This window comes from Amborella trichopoda, chromosome 5 (assembly GCF_054954075.1).
Source record: "Amborella trichopoda isolate Santa Cruz 75 chromosome 5, AtrichopodaSantaCruz75HAP2 v2.0, whole genome shotgun sequence".
NCBI classification, from domain to species: domain Eukaryota; kingdom Viridiplantae; phylum Streptophyta; class Magnoliopsida; order Amborellales; family Amborellaceae; genus Amborella; species Amborella trichopoda.
This window is the reverse complement of record NC_142340.1, coordinates 12,035,166-12,054,208: the sequence shown is the minus strand read 5'-3', so window position 1 is coordinate 12,054,208 and position 19,043 is coordinate 12,035,166. Positions and strand designations below refer to the sequence as shown.

General features: G+C 36.6%; 1 protein-coding gene across 1 annotated transcript; it reads left to right on the top strand.

The window, feature by feature from the left end:
- The first annotated feature begins 2,736 nt into the window (after window positions 1-2,736).
- Window positions 2,737-18,625, top strand: LOC18443609 (Survival protein SurE-like phosphatase/nucleotidase). The gene is made up of 10 exons (XM_006853796.4): window positions 2,737-3,109; window positions 3,255-3,349; window positions 3,802-3,869; window positions 3,959-4,002; window positions 4,304-4,381; window positions 4,476-4,629; window positions 17,015-17,167; window positions 17,387-17,500; window positions 18,075-18,140; window positions 18,264-18,625. The coding sequence occupies exons 1-10, from the start codon at window positions 2,835-2,837 to the stop codon at window positions 18,360-18,362; spliced, it is 1,146 nt and encodes a 381-aa protein (XP_006853858.1). The 5' UTR covers window positions 2,737-2,834; the 3' UTR covers window positions 18,363-18,625.
- The last annotated feature ends 418 nt before the right edge of the window (window positions 18,626-19,043 follow it).

Here is a 19,043-nt window from a genome sequence, read left to right as displayed (position 1 = left end):
TTTTCAATATTTTCAAGTGTTTATAGATATACCAAATCTGCATTTTTTTTTTCCACATTTTCAATATTTTCAAGTGTTTATAGATATACTCATTCTGCACCTTTTTTTTTTTTTGAGGTGAGTTAGTGGGGAGATGGCCCTACTCTTGGTAGGAATTGATCCTACGATGTAGCCTTGCAATTTGTCAAGCACTAACCAATTAAGCTTGTGCTCTTTTCGTATCTACATTATTTAAAACTTTAAATTTCATGATTAAGTATGGAAATAAATTTTTTTAAACCGTCGCACTAGAACCACAACACTTAGCATAATTTAGAGACATGCCTTACTTGAATTGTATGAAGTTTATGCCTTGTACAAGCCACACCCTTTGGCTAAAGTCCACCCTTAAATGTGTGTGAAAATTTACATGGGCTCCTCGTTTTGCCTTTTGTACGTTGCATCATTTCTTGTGGCCCGGCTTACCTGTCTATGTGCCCCAAACACTTTTACTTTTCAACTTTTTGAAAGAATTGACTTTTGTAACCCTATAACCTGTCCAACATTTTTTCAAAAAAAATCACCTTCTAATTATGTATAAAATACCTTCACATGCTAGATCATTAGGTTTGAACCATTTTTGGCCTTTCATAGACTTTTCATAAAATTTTTTTTTTTCAAATATTGGTTTTGTTCATGATTTAAGTTTGTTTACATGATTGTTGATTAGGTCATTTCTTTTAGGCCATCATCATGTATAACCTTTAAGCTTTCACATAAGCAGGGGGGTTATGGTAATTTGAAATTACTCAAATTGGCTCAAGCGGGCAATTATGCCCAATTTCATTTTCCCCAAATGCCTAAACGCTTCCCTTTAGAGGTACATGGTGAAAGCTAATTTAATGGAAAAGTATGTCATTATATCACTTGCATCACAATCATTTTTTACCACTAGATGTGAAATCCAGTGGTTGGCGGGTGTACCATTGACAGGAAATTGTCCAATTTTTTCACACACTCCATACTAGTGCTTCAAAACCTATCCACCCATATTGGAAGTAGTTGATTTGGACAGGAATCTACCAGTGCCAAACTGGTTATGGGAAGATATCTTTACTTAATTTTTTTTATTTTTGGATTGTTGATTCGGTCCGATCCAGATTGACGACTATCAATATGTCATGAATATATAAGATGGACAATCCACCCCACTGATCTAAAATTTGAAAGACTCCTCCGAACTCGCAATTATGTTCTTATGCCAAAAACTACTATAAGATCCATTAAAACAAAAAATATCTATGTTTATGGAAAGAAAAAATCCCACTTCAAATGAGAAATTTGTGAGACCACTTCCTCTACCAATAATCTCCAAACCAGAACCAAACCTGCCTTCCTTTTCTAAAGTTATTACCAAAGTTTATTGTATAACAAAAATATTGATGGTGCCTACTTTATTATTTCACATACTGGGTTTCTATGTGCAAAAGACCCTGCCATGTCTCCATCACTTCACACTTTTGAGGAAAATGGAAATCCCTTTCAGTTAGGACCCATGAGAGAGAGAAAGAAGAGAGAGAGAGAGGAAAGCACGTCGAGAACATGGATAAAGACATGAGAGAGAGAGATTGCTCCCTTATCCAATACACATATTACATGGAGGCATGTATGTAAAAAATGCATGGTATAAAAGAGACATGCAACCCCACATTCACTAATTTATAATTTTAAAAAAGAGAAACATAAAATATTTTAGGTACAAGAGAAAATGGCAATCACCATTAGATGTGAAATTTAATAGCCATGGGTAATTCGATAGCTGAGATTCGACGGCTCGTGTTTGTTTCACACCATGCTTACAGTAAAAAAAAAAAAGCCTTTTTGTTGAATTTTTTGATACATCTAATAACTGTCTGATTTTTCATCTGATGGCTATAAATGATCCCGGCTTTCTTTTATCAAAGAAATAACATAGATTGTCATAAAATAAAAAAGCTATTGAAGCAACATCAATGGTGGCTATGAAAGTGTGACTTTCATCATGGTCTTAGTCTCCCTCCTTTTCTTGGACCACTTTTTCAGTCTCATTCTCTTCTCCCTTTCCTCCACCCTTTCCCAGGGTTTGGTATATATATCAAAACCCTCAAACAAATATTCTCCCCTCTGCACAAATGTTTATAACCCCTATACTTTATCCCAATATTCCACTCATTCTCTTATGCTCTCTCTCTCTAAAATTTGCCACCATCAATAAAAATTTGTTGTTTTTAATATCATTACTCACCCCAAAGATTCCTCTCACTCTCCTAGACCCCTTTTATATCTCTAAGATATCCACTATTAAATTCTCTCTCTCTAGGATTTTCACTATTATTTTCCCCTCTCTAAGCTTTTATTTATTAATTTCTCCACCTTATTTTACTCATCTCTTGCCTTCACACTTGTAAAGGGGATCCCTTAAGAATAGCTCCCCAAATTAAACTTCCTCTCTCTCTCCTCTCTGCTCTCTTTCTCTCTCTACACATGCATTGTTGTTTATGTTTTTGGGCTTTTCTCTGTGGGTTCCTCTTACACTGACCATTTCCAGAGAGAGATTAAAAAGTTTTGTTAATATTTTTGTCAAGAAGCTTTGTTAATCCAATAGACAGAGATAGGGAGAGAGCGTGGAAATTTTAGAGAGAGAAAGTGAATTTTAGAGAGAGAGTGAAAATTCTAGAGAGAGAGAGTGAAAATTTTGTCCGAAAACGCGATTGGGTCGTCGGATTTTGTTAGAGGAAAGAGAGATAGAGTTGGGGAAGAGAGAGATAGAGAAATATTTAGAGAGAGAGAGAGAGAGAGGTGTTTTGCTACAAGAGATGACTTCTGTGAAGAACAGTTATTTGCCTCCGACGCTGGTTTCAAATTTGCAGGACGTTTTGATGAGCAGGAAAGGTGGGGGTGAGGGTTCTGCCGCAGTGGAAGGTGAGAGTGCTTCAATGGAGGAGGAGGTTGGGGAGTCTGAGAAATTGGGGTCAAAACCCATCGTTCTTGTCACTAATGGTGATGGGATTGGGGCCCCGGGTCTCACTTCCCTTGTGGAAGCTCTGGTTCTTGGGGGCCGATGCAGTGTTCATGTCTGTGCTCCTGAATCGTGAGTTTTTTGAGCCCCCCATGTTGAGAATTCCCCATTAATTTGCCTCTGTTTCTTGGTTATCTTCTCTCTTTGGTGTTCTTCTCAAGAAACATATCTCTTCTTCTTGTTTTCTCTCTCATCCTCTCTCTCTCTCTCTGTTCAGGGATAAATCTGTTTCTGGCCATTCTGTGACGCTTCGGGAAACGCTTACAGTCAGCTCTGTGGAAATCAATGGGGCCACCGCTTTTGAAGTCTCTGGTGTGAAAACTACTCATCAATAACTCTCTCTCTCTATCTCTCTTTCTCTCTCTTCTGTGATATCATTTGTTATGGCTAAGTTAGACTTGTGAATTTTGTATAATAATCTTTCCTAAAAAGTTGAATTTGTCTCGTTCCTCTTTCTAATTGAACATTTCTGTGTGGAAATGCATTGACATGAATAATTTCCCTTTCATTCTTACCTTGATTTCAGAAACTATTTAGGACAAGAAAACTTCAGCTCTGTTCTGGACACCTGGTTTATGATTGCAAACAGTTATTTGAGATGGGGTTTTCAATGGATATCTGTATATTAGAACCGTAAAAGACTTGCATGAGTTTCTCTTGTATTTTCATGTTGATTTCTTTTCATTTCTTGAGTGCTAGTTACTGGAAAGCAGCTTATATTTTTATGATTTGCGAACCTCGAAACTTACGATCAATCACTACAGGAACCCCTGCAGATTGCATTTCTTTAGCTTTATCAGGTGCACTATTTTCTTGGTCCAAGCCAGTTTTGGTAAGCCTTTCAAATGCAAGATTTTGATAGTTTCAAACATCTAGTCTAAATGTGAAAGGGGCATTGTTATGATTAAACCTATTTTGCAGGTAATCAGTGGAGTCAATAAGGGTTCAAGCTGTGGTCATCACATGTGAGTATTAGCCTGCTAGTTTGTTTCTTTTATATTTTTCATGTGGTCTTATGGCATGATGACATGAAAGTGCTAAAAGATCGATGATGACTCAAAATGCTAAAAGATAATCAAATATATCTTCCCGTTGATGTTTTATGTTAAATTGATGATCTACTCCAATCTATCTAGAAGCATAATTGATGTTGAAAATCAATGGGAGTTCCATTTGATGCTATTCTTCACCTATGCAGCATCACTCATTTCAATTTTGTTTCAGTGGGCTTCTTTCTAATATTATAACTACTTTGGTTTTGTTCAGCTTCTACTCTGGCGCAGTTGCTGGTGCTAGAGAGGCTCTAATAAGTGGTGTACCTTCCTTAGCGATTTCATTGAACTGGTGAATTCAAGTTTTTTCTTATTTGATTATGCTTGTATGTTGTCCCCAGAAGTCTGTTGGCTGTTCCTTACTGGTTTGATGTATTGCTTGGTAGGAAGAAAGATGAAAGTCAGGAAAGTGATTTCAAGGAAGCAGTTAATGTTTGCTTACCATTAATACATGCAGCCCTACGTGATATCGAGAAGGGAGTTTTCCCCAAGGATTGTGCACTTAGTATCGAAGTTCCAACATGCCCTTCTGCAAACAAGGTTTGTTTCCATCTTTCTTTTATACGTTTTTCTAAAGGAGGCGGTTAGCATGCGGACAGTCCGCATGGTAACTCCCCATCACCACTTCCCAACACCAATCTCCACCAAATAGCATCAACTAAACTTTGGATGTGGTATTTTTATTTCCTTCTTTAGGTGGCCTACTTCCTACCACTACTGCCTGACTTCTATTACTTTCTGAAAATGTGTGTCAGTTGTTGATATTGAATGGTAGTTTTTGATAAGATGACTTAAAGTCCTGTGCTTATTTATGATGAATATCCTTATGGATATGTCTAGGTCACCCCAGTTAATTGGGATAAGGCTTGGATGTTGATGATACTTATGGATATTTCATGAACTTCTTTGAATCTGTGGTTATATTTACTCTCTGGTCGTAATATTTAGTGATGGTACTTTTGCAAATTTACTCTCCTGACGTGCTGTTTTTTCTCCAAGTCTGAAAAATGATTGAGAGTATCACAGATGGTTTCCTGTTGACTTTGAGGCTCTTTGAGTTACTGACCTTGTAAAACTTTTCTTTTCCTTTCTTTTCTTTTCTTTTCTTTTGTTTTGTTGTGGATATGATTGCTTATGGAAAGTGTGTATCTTTTCCATGACGTAAACAATGGATTACTGTCCATTATTCAGTGTTTTGACAATAATGGTTTTTCTGCAGCAAAATTTTCCTATGAACATTTTCATCGTTTTCTTCACTAGATTCATAGGTTTCCAACTTTTGTATCTCAATGACACGTTTTGTTACATTCAAAGTAGAGAGTTTTACCTCAGATTTCAGAACAAGGTAGAAGCAAGTTGGCCATTACATATCACGCAAGAAAGGGAACGAAAGCTGTTCATCATCAGTGGTGAGACCTATGTTACAGGCAATGTTGCATTTATATCATGGCTACATAATATCATCAGAAACTAGATGTTGAAAGTTCTTCAGTATTAAGAAGAATATTCTATTAATTATAAAAAGAAAAGATAACAATATTCTCTATGTTTGATTAATGACGTCCATGAATTGTTGGAGTACTACTCCAAATCTTGCATTATTTGGAGTGGAATTGCCAGATGGGGCAAGCCCACATTTAGTTAGATTCTTGGAATGGTGGATGTTAGTCCTTTCCTTTTCATATAAATGAGCATAAGATTGGGAAAGTTTTTGGTTCAATTTTTTAAGGGAGAATTAAGATTTCAATCACAAACTTTATCTCACAGGCTTTGCCAAATGTTTTTTAATTCTAGGATGCACTTTGCCCAAACTTAAGGCTTCTGCTGGACTTTTGGATCTATAACTTTTTAGTGTTGTCTAACACACCATGTCAGTGGTTGTTGAACATGAGTTGATTATAGGTTATATAAAAAAAGTGAAATAAAAAAAAAAGATGAATTGGTTGTACAATATGGGTTCTCTCTTATGAGATATTTGTTAGTGATCTTGTGGAATATAGTTTCTGATAGCAAGGTTTTGGTATCAGTAATTTGGATAATTTAAGAAGATGTGTTCAGAATATTCATTTGTTTTTGAGTCCAATGGTCATATGGTGATCTCAAATCCATATATCTAGATGCCATGTGCTTGATTCTACTCAAACCCCTCCATTATGATTTTTATTTGCACCATTAAACCAAGACTACCATTGGTGCCCTTTCGATTCATCTCACAGTATGTTTGTCGCCACCTTGTTACTGAAAGGAAAATCTGAATTGGTGCAATACCAAAATCTGGCAATGTAGTAGCGCTCATAAGTATGCTGCTATTCTATTTTCTAGAGGGATCATTTGGAAAACAGTTCGTCTGCCCGAGGGCAGACTGCTAAAGTATCCACTCTCCCCCATTTTGGGGGCCCTAGAGACATTTGTTTCACCCCAAATTTGGCATGCATATTCTATTGGATCAGGCAAAGAAGATTGTGAAACAATTTAAGAAAAAATCTTGTAGCAATTTTTTTTCTGAGAGAGAAAATGCAGTGAATATGGGCCATCCATTTTAGAAAGGAGAAGAGGGGGTCATGTTGAGGCTTTGGGGGAGTTGTTTGTCTCAAAGTTTTGTAGATTGCCTCATTATCAGCAGATGAAAAATATAAGAATAAAATGAGTATTTGATTTTGAAGTGGTAGATTTAGTAGCCATGAAATGATCATCACTATGTGCTCGTTGAGTTCAGAAAAGCCATTATTTTCAGGTGTCCTTTTTTGAAATTTTTCATGGGCTTCTTTGCAGGGTCTAAGAGAATATGCATGCCAAATTTGGGGTGAAACTGATGTCCTTAAGGCCCCAAAATAGGGGAGGGCGGACCACTGGAGCATTCTGCCCTCGGACTGACCAAATGTTCTCCCTTGAATTTATAGTACCTCAATTTCTCTTTGGGTGCAGCAGTAGTGTTGAAAATGTATCAACACCCATACCAGCACCTGTTCTTCTCAATTTTGCATGTTTGTTGAACATTGACTACCATTAGCATAGATTTGACCTTTTTGTTTTGAATAGGTACATTTGGATTTTGAAAATCTTGATGAATTCCGCTTTGAGGGAACTCAGGCATATTGGTTTTTCTTTTGGGTGACTGTCATGGTTCGGCTTGATTAGTTCTTTATTTTAAGAATTCTTTTAGATGGTTTATATCTTTCTGTACAATTCCTGGATCTTTTCCTTGGGTTTCTATAATGTTTGCAAGGATTTGTTTCTTTGTGCTTGTAACAAATTTTCTTCAAAAACGAATATTTCAAGAAAAAAGATTGATCATCTTCAACCAAGTTAATAATTTGAGCTCAATGTTTTCTAGTCCTTTTTTCCCTTATTTTTGGAGAGGGAGATTTTCAAATGTATTAGCCAAAATAGAGGACGATTATGGTGAAAATTGTTGCTGATAGGTGTATGTATTTCTTTTTATAATGGGTCTCCATGCACATGGATAATTGTGCAGAGATACTTGCCGTTTTGTTTCCTTGATGAGTTTTATATATGGGATACACACCTACCCTCATGTAATCATCTAATTAGTTAATGGGAATCAGTCTCTCCTGTTTTTTGAGTTTTCATGTTCTAACTTGGTATGTTTCTTTATATAGTGGGTGTCCATTTCTATATATTTTTGCTTCAGTGTGCTATTGCCTTTGTGCCCGGGATAATGAGAACTCATATCTCCCTATTGTAGCAAGTTCCTACCCTTATTTAATCAGTTAATGAGAACCAGTATTCTTCTTATGATAGGTTTCCTCAAGTTCAAACAAAAATTCGTGAAATGAAGGGCCCCACCCTATAGGAACACATTTACTTTTGGGGTTTAATGTTAGAGGGGGTATCTAAGCTCTATTATATGCCTTACGCCCTGGAGACCTAGAGCAAAGTTGGTCAAAGCACTTAAAGTCTTATGTTCCTGCTTAGCAAAGACTAGGCCCTGAGTACAATGTTCTATTCATCATTATGTTCATTATTCATTTTGATTATGCTTTCAGGCTCTCAACTTTTGTAACTATGATGTGCTTTGCACCTGGTTCAATCTTGGGAATACTCCAGTAATTTCATCCTCATTTTTTAACATTTCCTCATTGCTTATTTGAACTAACCATTGAAGTAGTCTCTATATCACGATAACATTGCTTGGTCATGCACCGTCACATTCCATATTTCAATGGTTCTTCTTGCAGCTCAATAGAGATATGCAAAGATCACTATTGTATTGATGTACCTGAACATATTCCTTACCCCCCCGCCCCCCGCCCCCCGCCCCCCCTTCGTTTTCTTAAATTGACTGGAACTGTATATTCTCCATGGGCATACCACCTGGAATTTCCTCGAACTAGAATTTACTAAGTTAAAAACTTTTCGTCCTTGCTTGATGGATGGACATCCAAACACTAATTAATGGGCTTCTCAAGCCAAATTAGAATGAAAACAAGGCAATTACATGGTCTTTGCCATAGATGTGGGGAACTTGGTTGTGGGGTCTCAATTCCCTCTCAGAATCTCTCTCCAGTGATCGTAGAGCTTGCTCTCCGCTAATTAAGGAATATCGATTCTCGTCTTATAGGGATCTTGATCTCTAAATAATATGGATCTCTATCCCTGATTAAAAGGGATATTTAGTTATAGGTAAGGAAGATTGTGACCCCATCAAAATGAGGGTGTGGTCTTAGTCTGCAGGGATCTCGATCCCTGGGGAATTTCAGAAGTTCTTGAATTTTGAACTCAACGCCTTTGATTTCATGCTGTTTGTTTTGCTTTCGGATGATGTTTTAGCTAATGGCCACCTATTGAACATATTGTTTTCCATTTTCATGGTTGTGGTTTGTGTCAGTTGTTGAAAACTGGTGAGTGAACTTGAAATTGCTCGAGTTGGTTTGGACCACCAGCCTTTTTATTTATTTATTTATTTAGAACCAGGCGGTTCATGTTATTGAATTGTCTGTTCTTACTTGGTTCACTCTAAAAACTCATGCGGGTTCTCATCATTGCCTTGCAAGTTCATTTTTCTCATTTTTTATGGGATTTTCACACTATAAAAAAGTGGTTTATACATTCTAACATTGTTTAAATACCTCTTCAATGGATTATATGTATGGGTACAGTTGGCATACGGATGCATCCGTAGCTGTAGAGGTAAGGTGCACCTTCAAATTTTATCATGGTAGATAATTTTGATGTAAAATGTTGTTAGGGTTATCTCAAAATCTATTTCTATATTTAATTATAAAATTTTAAATTTAAAAAATGGTTAAAATCAAGTAGATCTATAAACTTATGAAACTCTTGAAAATGGACGGTGTAGATAATATGTTGTAAAATACACTATTTCTGAGACTTAAAATCTTATTTTTTTCATGGTCATACATCTCGATGTCGAGATGATCAATCAAAGGGTTTTTCAATATTAAAACTATCTTTTCCGATGGATTTTTGAGGTGCATCCGTCGCTGTAGAGGTAAGGTTGCAACCTTATATAAACTTTTTCCTATTTGTATATCCGTATATGCATACATAAGTACATACATACATATACATGTGTGTGTGTATGTGTGCGTGTGTGCATGCGTGTGCGTGTGTGTGTGTGTGCACGCGTGTGTATTAGGCCACTCCACTCTCATGGTGAATTCAGAATTTTCTACTCCAAAATTTTGATCACAAAATGCAGTTAAAATTTTAAAATTTACATTTGCAATAACTTGTTCAAATTTTTTAAAAAGGGCATATTTGTAATTTTAAATTACTTTTAAAATTCAAACATGATTCCAAAAATTAAATGAATCTTTATAAATTTGAAATTGACTTCTGGAGGAAGCTTGAACGATAGAATTACCCTTCCTAAAATACATGAAATATTGATAGTTGAAAGTCATTTTTGAACATATAAGGGCATTTATTAGCAAAACATTTCGGAGTAGCAATTCTAAGCTTACTGCCTGAATGGTACACTCAAGGTAGGGAACTTCAGCCATGTGTTGATCCCAGACCAACAATAGTTGTCTTAGACCTGTTTGCATTGGCCATGTAGCAATTGTTCATAAATAATAATAGTCTGGGATTCTGGTCCATTGCTTAAGCATACTTCCGACACTTATGGTGCCAATTTGATCCTAAGTATTGTATCCTTATCAATTTGATACTAGGTATCATCCATTACAGGCACAAACTTGGACACCAAGTTGTGCAGGTGCATTTACTTATAGTTTCACCTATCTGGATGTTGGAAAAATTGAGTCTGATTAGCCCAGCTGCTATAGGGAGTTCTTGCTTCATGTTGTATTCCTATGTATTGTAAACCTTGTAATTTCCGTATGAAACTGTGGCTGTTACATTTTGAACAATTTGAAATCCATTCAGTTTTTTTTGCTGGCTTCCATCCTATATGGTGCGATGTCTTGTTCTTGATAAGGTTTTGGTTGGATCTCTTGCTGAAGACAAACACTCGGATCATTTCAAATTTTCTTGCTTCATGATTACATTGTCAAAGACTTTCTGTTGCTGTATTGCGTCATGCTTGCAAGGCTTCTCGCATCCCTAGGTGGTAGTTTATTTGCAAATGGAGTTTGAATAAAGGCCAGCTGTTTCATGAACCATGAAGAAGCAACAATGTGTTTCTTGTCATGTTCAGAGTCGGGACACATCTACCTCAATCTTTATAAACATTTCTTTTATTCTTCTCCACCATTTCCTTAATCTATATGAATTGTGCTTCACCCACTTGTCCCGATCTTGTCCTTGTGCTGCCCTGAAGTTTCCCATAAATTCCTATCTAGATTCCCTTGAATTGGTATTTGGTGGATCGCTTTAAGTGAATGCTTATGCATTTCCTACCACCATTGCTGTCAGGGTTCATGAAGTTTGCACCATAGGTCTCTGAGTATTTGTCATTTTCTGGTTCATGTACGATTTTAAGACCTCTATGTATGCTATTTCTTTAGCCGACCCCAATTAATTGGGAAAAGGCTAAAATGATGATGATGATGATAATGTATGCTATTTCTTATCATTCCTGTGCCCATTTCACCTTATACCAACTGCACTCTCGATAAGAACAGTTGCATGATGTTATTGAAGGAGACAGCATTCTCTGAAAGCACAAGGAAACGCTTGTTTAAGTCTTCATCTACTGCTCATCAATCTGCCATGTCCTAATTCTGCCTCTCATTTCTTCAAGGCTCTTTTAACACTCCTCGAAGCACTTTCGTCTGCTTGCTTTCATCTTTCATCTCATGTTTACACTGTTAACATGCTTAGAATGATATACTTCATTATCTATGAAGTACGTGGATATCATAGCTCAAAATGACTAAAAACTTGCAAACATTTAACCTACCTGTAAATTTTTTTTTTTTGAATCATCTAGGCTTGATGAATTTTGAGTCTAGTACGAAGGTGTGGCATCTTCTGTTGCTCTAGGGATTGAGCTGATGGCCTTGATACTTCTATAGAAGTGCTATGAGGCTTGGCTTGACTTGCTTTAGATCTAACTCGGAATGAATTTGTTTGTGCATGTGCATAAAGTTTTATCTAATCTAATGCTTGAATATTGTCCTAGAATAATTATAATTTAGTGAATATAGAACTAGCTTGAAAAGTTAGTTGTATGTATTAAAAATGAGTTTTAAGTTTTTTTGTCTTTATATATATATATTTTTTAAACATTATCTGCAAATATTATCTGTCAATTGATCTCGACTTGGAACTTTGCTTGAATACATTTGGCTCTGTCACTCACGTGAATATTATATATTCTATAAATAAATTGGTTATTTGCCTCATATTGTCTTGCCTAAAGCTTGTATTAGGATTGGTGGTTTGCATCTCTAATGCCAGTCACTGTAGTTAGTCAAACTGAAATTATCTTTTTTTTTTTTTTTTTCTTTTCTGGGTAAACATAGTTTTGGCTTGTTATGGGTTTTGGGACAAACTTCAAAGAGTTAGAAGTTAGAACCCTTGACCTTCCTCACCATTTTGTCTTTGGCTCTGTGCTAGGATAGTCCTCTGTTTGCTCTTATATGGATTTCCTAGTTACTTAAAACTTTTAGCGGGAGGGCGCTTGCTTTTCCGAAGTGATAGGGGCTAGAAACGTAGTTTGCTGATCTCATTTTCTTCTGTCTAATTGGACAGGACACTTTTCTTTTAAAGCCATGATCCACATTTCAAACCTAAAGGAGAAATGTGCATCCAGTTATTTTGATTCTGATAAGTGAAACATGGATACTGTTATTCTGAGAGTCTTGTAGACGATAGTTGGTATAACTTATGGACCTTGAGTGTTCTGAAATACTACAGATCTTATTCTAGTGTAAGTTTTTTTTCCTTCTATTTTCCAATTAAAGAAGCAACTAGATAGTAAAAATAAATGAGTGCTGCTGGTAGAAAGACTTTAGTCATTCAGTAAATTACTGCGTTTTGTATGTCAAAAAACGAGTTGGATTCTTGGGAATTAAAGAAGTATGACCTCTCATGGATACGAACAAAGAAGTTCTGTATCCTATAAATCATGTGTTCTACACAGATAAATGATTGTCCAAGAAAGGTAGTTGTCAAATTGCAGTTATAAAGCATGGTTCTGCTTTTATCTGATAGCCAGGGATATCTGGTTCAGGAAAAGTTTCCTTTGCTTGAGCAGTTGAATTTTGTCAGATATGCCCAAGGTTACACTAATCCACTGCTCTATCTTAGGATAATAAGATGGTTCTTCTATGTCAATGCCTATAAATGGTTCAAATATAAATAGTTCAAAAATTGCTTGGAGGTCTAGTATGCCAAGTGTCCTTCTCGGTTCTTGAACTTGCCAATCTGATCATTTTTATTTATTGGATATTAGCTGATACCATGGATTCAAGCCCATAATTAACTTTAGAGAACTTGATTTGCACCCTTGCGGTTGTGGTTTTAATGCAGCTATAACTACCTCCAAATCTCAGAAACGCTTTTCAGGAGGGGGAAAGGGTGTCAACCCTTGGTTGGTGGGAGTTTGGCATCCCCTTTCTAGTCGTGTGTTCACCACTTCTTATGGATGTATTCCTACCTTTACCTCCTCTTTTTTTGTTTGTTTTGGATTTGTATCTTTTGTGCAATTCCTAACAAATTGATGTAACCTTTTAAAATATCTGATTATACAGTATATATCGTGTCGTTTCTGGTTTGCATAAAACTACATGGTCTTTCTAGATAATTGAAATCTAGAATGTGAAGTGTAAATTCTTTTCGAGAGCAGGTTTGAGTATAATTTATATTATACATACACAGCATACTGCAGTTTTCAGTATTTTTTTATTTAATAAAAAACTCCCCTAATGGGAATGTTCTCAATTTTATATTTTTGCGTTGTTCAGTGGTGGGAATTGAACTCGGTATGTGGTGTTGCAATTTCAACATTGTAAGCAATCAAGCCTGAGCTTGAACCATTGATCCATGGAATATGAAAACTATGCCTCATATGGTTGTTGTTGCAGGGTTTTTAATTCTTAATTAAATAATTGGGAAGATATGGTTGAAACTTGATTTTAGAGCAATGCCAAGTTGCGCTTCCTTTATCAAGAGTCCTACTCATTGGTCCTAGTTCAGAGTGGAAGGTGTAAGATGGTGTTTTATATACTGTTAAAGGACTTTAGCCCAATGCAAAGTATGCCATCTATTAATTCTTTAATTATTGGTAGTCTCGAGGGAGTCTCTTTCGAGATAACTATTCTCATCCTTATGATATGCAGGATTGCTTGATCCAGTTGGGATTAGATGGTTATGTTCTATCTTTTGTGTTGCTTTGGAAAGAGTGGGGGTTTCTCAAATGATTATGGACGTAGCTCCCATACAACTTTTTGATGCTTCATCCATTGGAGAGTGACTATATTTTTGTAGGCACCAATATCAAGCATTCTACTCTTGGATGAACCTTGGGTAGTTATATTTGACAGGCTTTGCCATAGTTCTCTGGGGACCAGATTATAGGCTTGATATCATTGATGCCCTGTCATCATTATGCTGGCCAGGCTTCTGGGCTTGGCCAGATTTTACCAAGGTCTGAGCAGAAAGTTGCTCTGATGCTATATATAAGGATTAGAATCTTATTTTATGGGGTCTAAAGATGGCTGCATTATTTGAAGGCTACGTCTCTGGATGGTGTGATGTTACAAAATTAGTAGGCCCCACGTTCTTAGGTTTTAGCAGAAGAGAGTGCTGATTTGGCAGATATGGATGCAGAAATTACCTAGGAAGCGAGGAGCCACTGGCAAACTTTGCATATGTTCATGCATGTTTTGTGTCGATTTCGATGCGGCTGTTAAAAGGTATCTTACAACACCTATTGGTGGTTTTCACAATCTTAAAAAAAGGATAACACACTTCACATTTATGAGACGGTTTCTGGCAACATGTTTGAAATTTCCTTGTGTTTGTTTATGTTCTTTAGGGAAGTAGTCTGTAGAACAATGTAGATAAATTCCTTGTCTATGAAATTTGATTTTAGGGTTATCTTTGATGAGGGGCTGTTTTATCATCACATTGAAGGTTTCTTTGAGAAGCGACCAATGAGGAGGTTACTTCATGGAAAAACTTGGTTTCTAAGCCAACTCATAAGAGTTTGTATGAGAAGAACATCATATGAGGCATAAATTTAATATTTGGGATCTGTCCTCCCCATTTGGAAACACATAAAAGAAATATGTGATGAGCTAGCAGTGCTGGGTAGAGAGGTCCTATGGTGTGAGAACACCTTCGCTACATCAGCATCATCATCTTCATCATCATCCGAGCCTTATCGCAATTATTTGCAATTGGCTACATGAATCATGTTCCTCCATTCTCCTCTATCACGAGCCACACCCTCAATATGACCAAAAGTCACCGTATCTCTTCTCGATACTTCTATCCATATTCTTTTGGCCCTTCTTTTTTCCGTTTTGGAGCCTTCCACATGAACCAAATTGCTCCTCCTTACTGGTGTTGCATTAGGTCTACGCTGCACATGTCTAGCGCATCAAAGTCATTTTCCCCTATTTCCTATTGACGCCACACATAAGTTCCCTCATATGTATTCATTCCGAATTCCGAATTCTAAATTCTTTCCTTTCTTGTCTTGCCAGTCTTTTATCTCAACATCCTCATCTCAGCTTCGCTCATCCAATGGATATGTTGTTTCTTGACCGCCCAACTTTCTGTCCCATAATGAAGGATTGGTCTTGTAGCCGTCCTATAGAACTTCCCCTCAGTCTCTATAGGATGGTTGTAAGACCAATCATGCTTTATGGGACGAAAAGTTGGCGGTCAAGAAACAAGATATTTTAGATTGTAATATATTTTTTTTTCATAGTCATGATTATCTTAGCCTAGATCATGTATCCCTAAATGTATGGATAAAAAATCCATCCATCTTGAAAATGAATTTTAAAGGGGGGATGCATGTGTACATATGTCGGCTGACTCATAGAAACTCCATCCTCTATGTATACTTTGTTAAGATTTACTGTATCGCAAACTATCAAGAAATGCTTCTTTCGAGCTCATATCTCTATATATTTTTTACTTGATTTCAGTTGGACCTGATTAGGGCCATGCATCGGTGTCCATATTTCCTGTTTTGGCAATTTGATTTTTGAGTGTACGATTGTATACTTCATGTAATCATCTGTACTAGTTGACTGTACTGCTGTAGAGTATCCTCAGCCAAAACTTAAAAGTGAAAAAGTATAGAACTCTTTAACTTCATTGTATTATACTAGTGTTTAAAGTTGTTAAAATTGCTTGTTATGAATCCCCATTACTTTTTTAATACTAAGAAAGAAATATCTAGGTATAGATAATCAATTCAGTTGCGTATTTTTCTTCTTCTCTGCTTCTTTTTGGGAAGTTGCGGTATTTTTTTTTTCTTCTTTGCTTCTTCTCAAGGTTTCAAAAACCACTAGGTAGCCTGCCTGATGCCCAACTTCTAGGCGGCCCCCAGAAAGTCTGGCGCCCTGTAGTTTTTTTCACGTTGGGGGGTTTTTATATATTGAGGTTTTTTTTTTTTTACTTTGGGGGTTAAAAATAAAGCCCATAATTTTTTTTTTTCCCTTTTGGGCGATTTAAAAAAACGAAAAAGGCCTTACAGCCGTGGGTGCCCGCCTGGGCCCCCGCCCAGGTACATCCGCCCGTGTAGGGCCGCTTGGGTCTAGGCATGCGGATTTTTGGTCCAGGCAGCCTAGGCCCCAGGCGGACCGTTTTTTAAAACATTGCTTCTTCTATGCTTCTTTCAATGTATTAAGCCTTAGAACTTGCGAATGTTCCACCAGGCCTGCCAAACTGATCATAATGTATGTTTTCAATAGTGGTTCGTTCTATACAGTGCCAATATCATTTTGTCTATTTCACCGAGATCCTTTTGCTTGGGGGACATCATCTTTTTTTAAAGGCTATGTTTTCTTTTCCATCTTTTTTTTGAAGGAAAGTTTATGTAAGGTTGCAACTTTAAAATGTAGTATTAAAGGTGCACCTCAAAAATCCATCATAGAAGGTTGTTTGGATGTTGGAAAGCCCGCTAATTGATCATCTCGACATCGAGACGTATGAATATGAAAAGAAAAAAAGGTTTCGAGTCCGCAAAATAGTATATCTTGCAACACTTTATCTGGACTGTCTATTTTCAAGATTTTCATGTGTTTATAGATCTACTGGATTTGAACCATTTTTAGAGTTTAAAGTTCTATAGTGAAAGTTCTATAGTTAAAGTTTTATAGTTAAAAGATGAAAATAGAGGAAAGTTCTATAGTTAAAGTTTTATAGTTAAACCATTCTAAGAAATTTTTATAGTAAAATTATATTTAAGATAAAATTTAGAGGTGCACCTTAATTGGATTGTTTAAGGTTGCAACCTTATGTAAACCACACCCTTTTTTAAATGCCGTGTCTGATCATTTTGTTTCATTTTCAGGGTTTCAAAGTCGCGAGGCAGAGTCTATGGAGGTCCGCTCCAAGCTGGCAAGCAGTGTCGGGCAACAGGCATCCATCAGGGGGACACTTCATGTCCAAGCATCAGAGCCTTGGCATCCAACTTGCCCAACTCAGCAGAGATGCATCTGCTGTAGTGAGTAACTTAGTTTTGGAATAATAGGGTCTTTCCGTTCATGTAAACTAAAGAAAATGGCTACAGTATCTTTGATTTCAAATCTGAGGAAACAAAAAAAGAATAAAAAATAAAAACTAAAAAAGAAAATGGAAAAAGAGATCGATCTAATAAAATTTTAGTGAAATGGAAATCACGTCATGTGTAAATAACTGAGCATCTCTGTATGGTATTTTTCAGGGTGCAGCTCGGAGGATCAATTCACAAAGGAAGACCGTTGAGATAGAGTCTGTTGCAGAAGCAGGAAAACCTGAACCGCGACGAGGAGCCATCAAAAAGTATTTCCGTGTAGAGGTATAAGAGCCATCTTTCATATTTACTGTTGCTTCCAAGAATTACTGTTGCTTCTTATTCTTGGAAGCTTGATACTCTTGGGCATCCAGGATTCTGCACGATAAAAATGAAAATGCGGTTCTATTTTTTATAAGAAAAACCATCTCTTCCCCTTTCCCCCCTCCCCCATGTTCTCTTGTGGTATGCATGGGTAATTTGGAATTGTGATAGTATCTGGGGCATTGGCTGTTGTTTGACACCAACCATCCCCACACACGGTGTGTCCCCCCAGCAACTCTCTCTCTCTCTCTCATATTGTGATGGTATGAATACTTCAGAATTCGTATGGCATGTGGGGCATTAACTTGTGTTTGACCTCTGTCTGTCTCATACACACACTCCCAGCCGCCCCCCCCCCACACACATACAGAGAGAAGGTTAGTATCTGAACGTCCACTCACTAGAGTGATCACTTGCACATGATTGATTCACATCCTGTACTCATGGATTAATTGAGAAGTTTAGCTATCTCTGTTCTGTTTAAATTACTGAAACGAATTGCCATTATGCAATATTGGCCTTTGGATGAGTGCAGTTCTCGGATAAGGAACAAGATGATCAGAATGAGGATCTTGATTTCAGGGCACTTGAGAGTGGCTTTGTAAGTTTGAAACTTTTGTCCTGTTCTTTCAAATGTCTCTAAACCTCTCTTCTAAATCTTGTTATGTTTTTTTCTTACGCTGGACATAATTTCTTTCCTGTATTTTTCTTATGGCGCAAACAGATAGCGGTCACACCCCTTCGTTTGACATCAAATGATGGATTGGAAGCAAACAATTTGGCATTGGAGTGGCTTGACAGAGCTTTTGCTCCTGATGCATGAGCCTCCTTGTTTTGTAGTGGGTGGCGTCTATGATTTGTATACATATCAACTGCTGAAGATTGAGAGAGGCATTGGCTCATGGTTTTACTTACTTTTTTTCTCTTTTTGTTTCACTTTTTTTTGGCTCTTAGATGTTGATGCAAAATGCATGCTAGTTCTGATTTGTTTCTGTTTTTCCGTTTCTCATTTTGTGTATCCGATAAATTGATGCTTTCCTTTAGATTTTTGGCCTTTGGTTCTATTGATATTTTGTGGTTTCTCTCTCCCCATGTAGACCGTGAAAAAGCCTTAGCTGGGTGCTATTTTGGTTATATTGACCGGTTCTTAAACCTTCGTTTAAACCAATGGTTTAAAAAATGGATCGGTGCCTCAGATCGGGCACCTCAAAAACCTATTCGGATCGATGAATCGACGATTTAGGTCGGGAATCGGTCGAATCGATTGGATTAAATTTTAAAAAAATAAAAAAAAATGATTAAAATTTATTATAAATGTTCTTTTTCAAGAATCAATTGGAAATGAGGGTATTACATTAAGAATATTTATTTTTTTCATTGATATGCAAATATTGAGATGCTCTTTCCTTGTAAATAAATTTAAAATTTATTTTATAATATAATCTAATTTTTTAAAAATTATTTACAGTTGTAATAAAAATAATACATTATATAATTTATAATG

What these genes read in the sequence shown, in the direction of transcription:
- LOC18443609 (XM_006853796.4), top strand. Translation starts at nt 2,835, where the DNA reads ATGACTTCTGTGAAGAACAGTTATTTGCCTCCGACGCTGGTTTCAAAT. An exon ending in AAAAGTATTTCCGTGTAGAG is followed by an intron (nt 17,501 to 18,074) that starts GTATAAGAGCCA and finishes GGATGAGTGCAG; the next exon opens with TTCTCGGATAAGGAACAAGA. An exon ending in GGGCACTTGAGAGTGGCTTT is followed by an intron (nt 18,141 to 18,263) that starts GTAAGTTTGAAA and finishes TGGCGCAAACAG; the next exon opens with ATAGCGGTCACACCCCTTCG.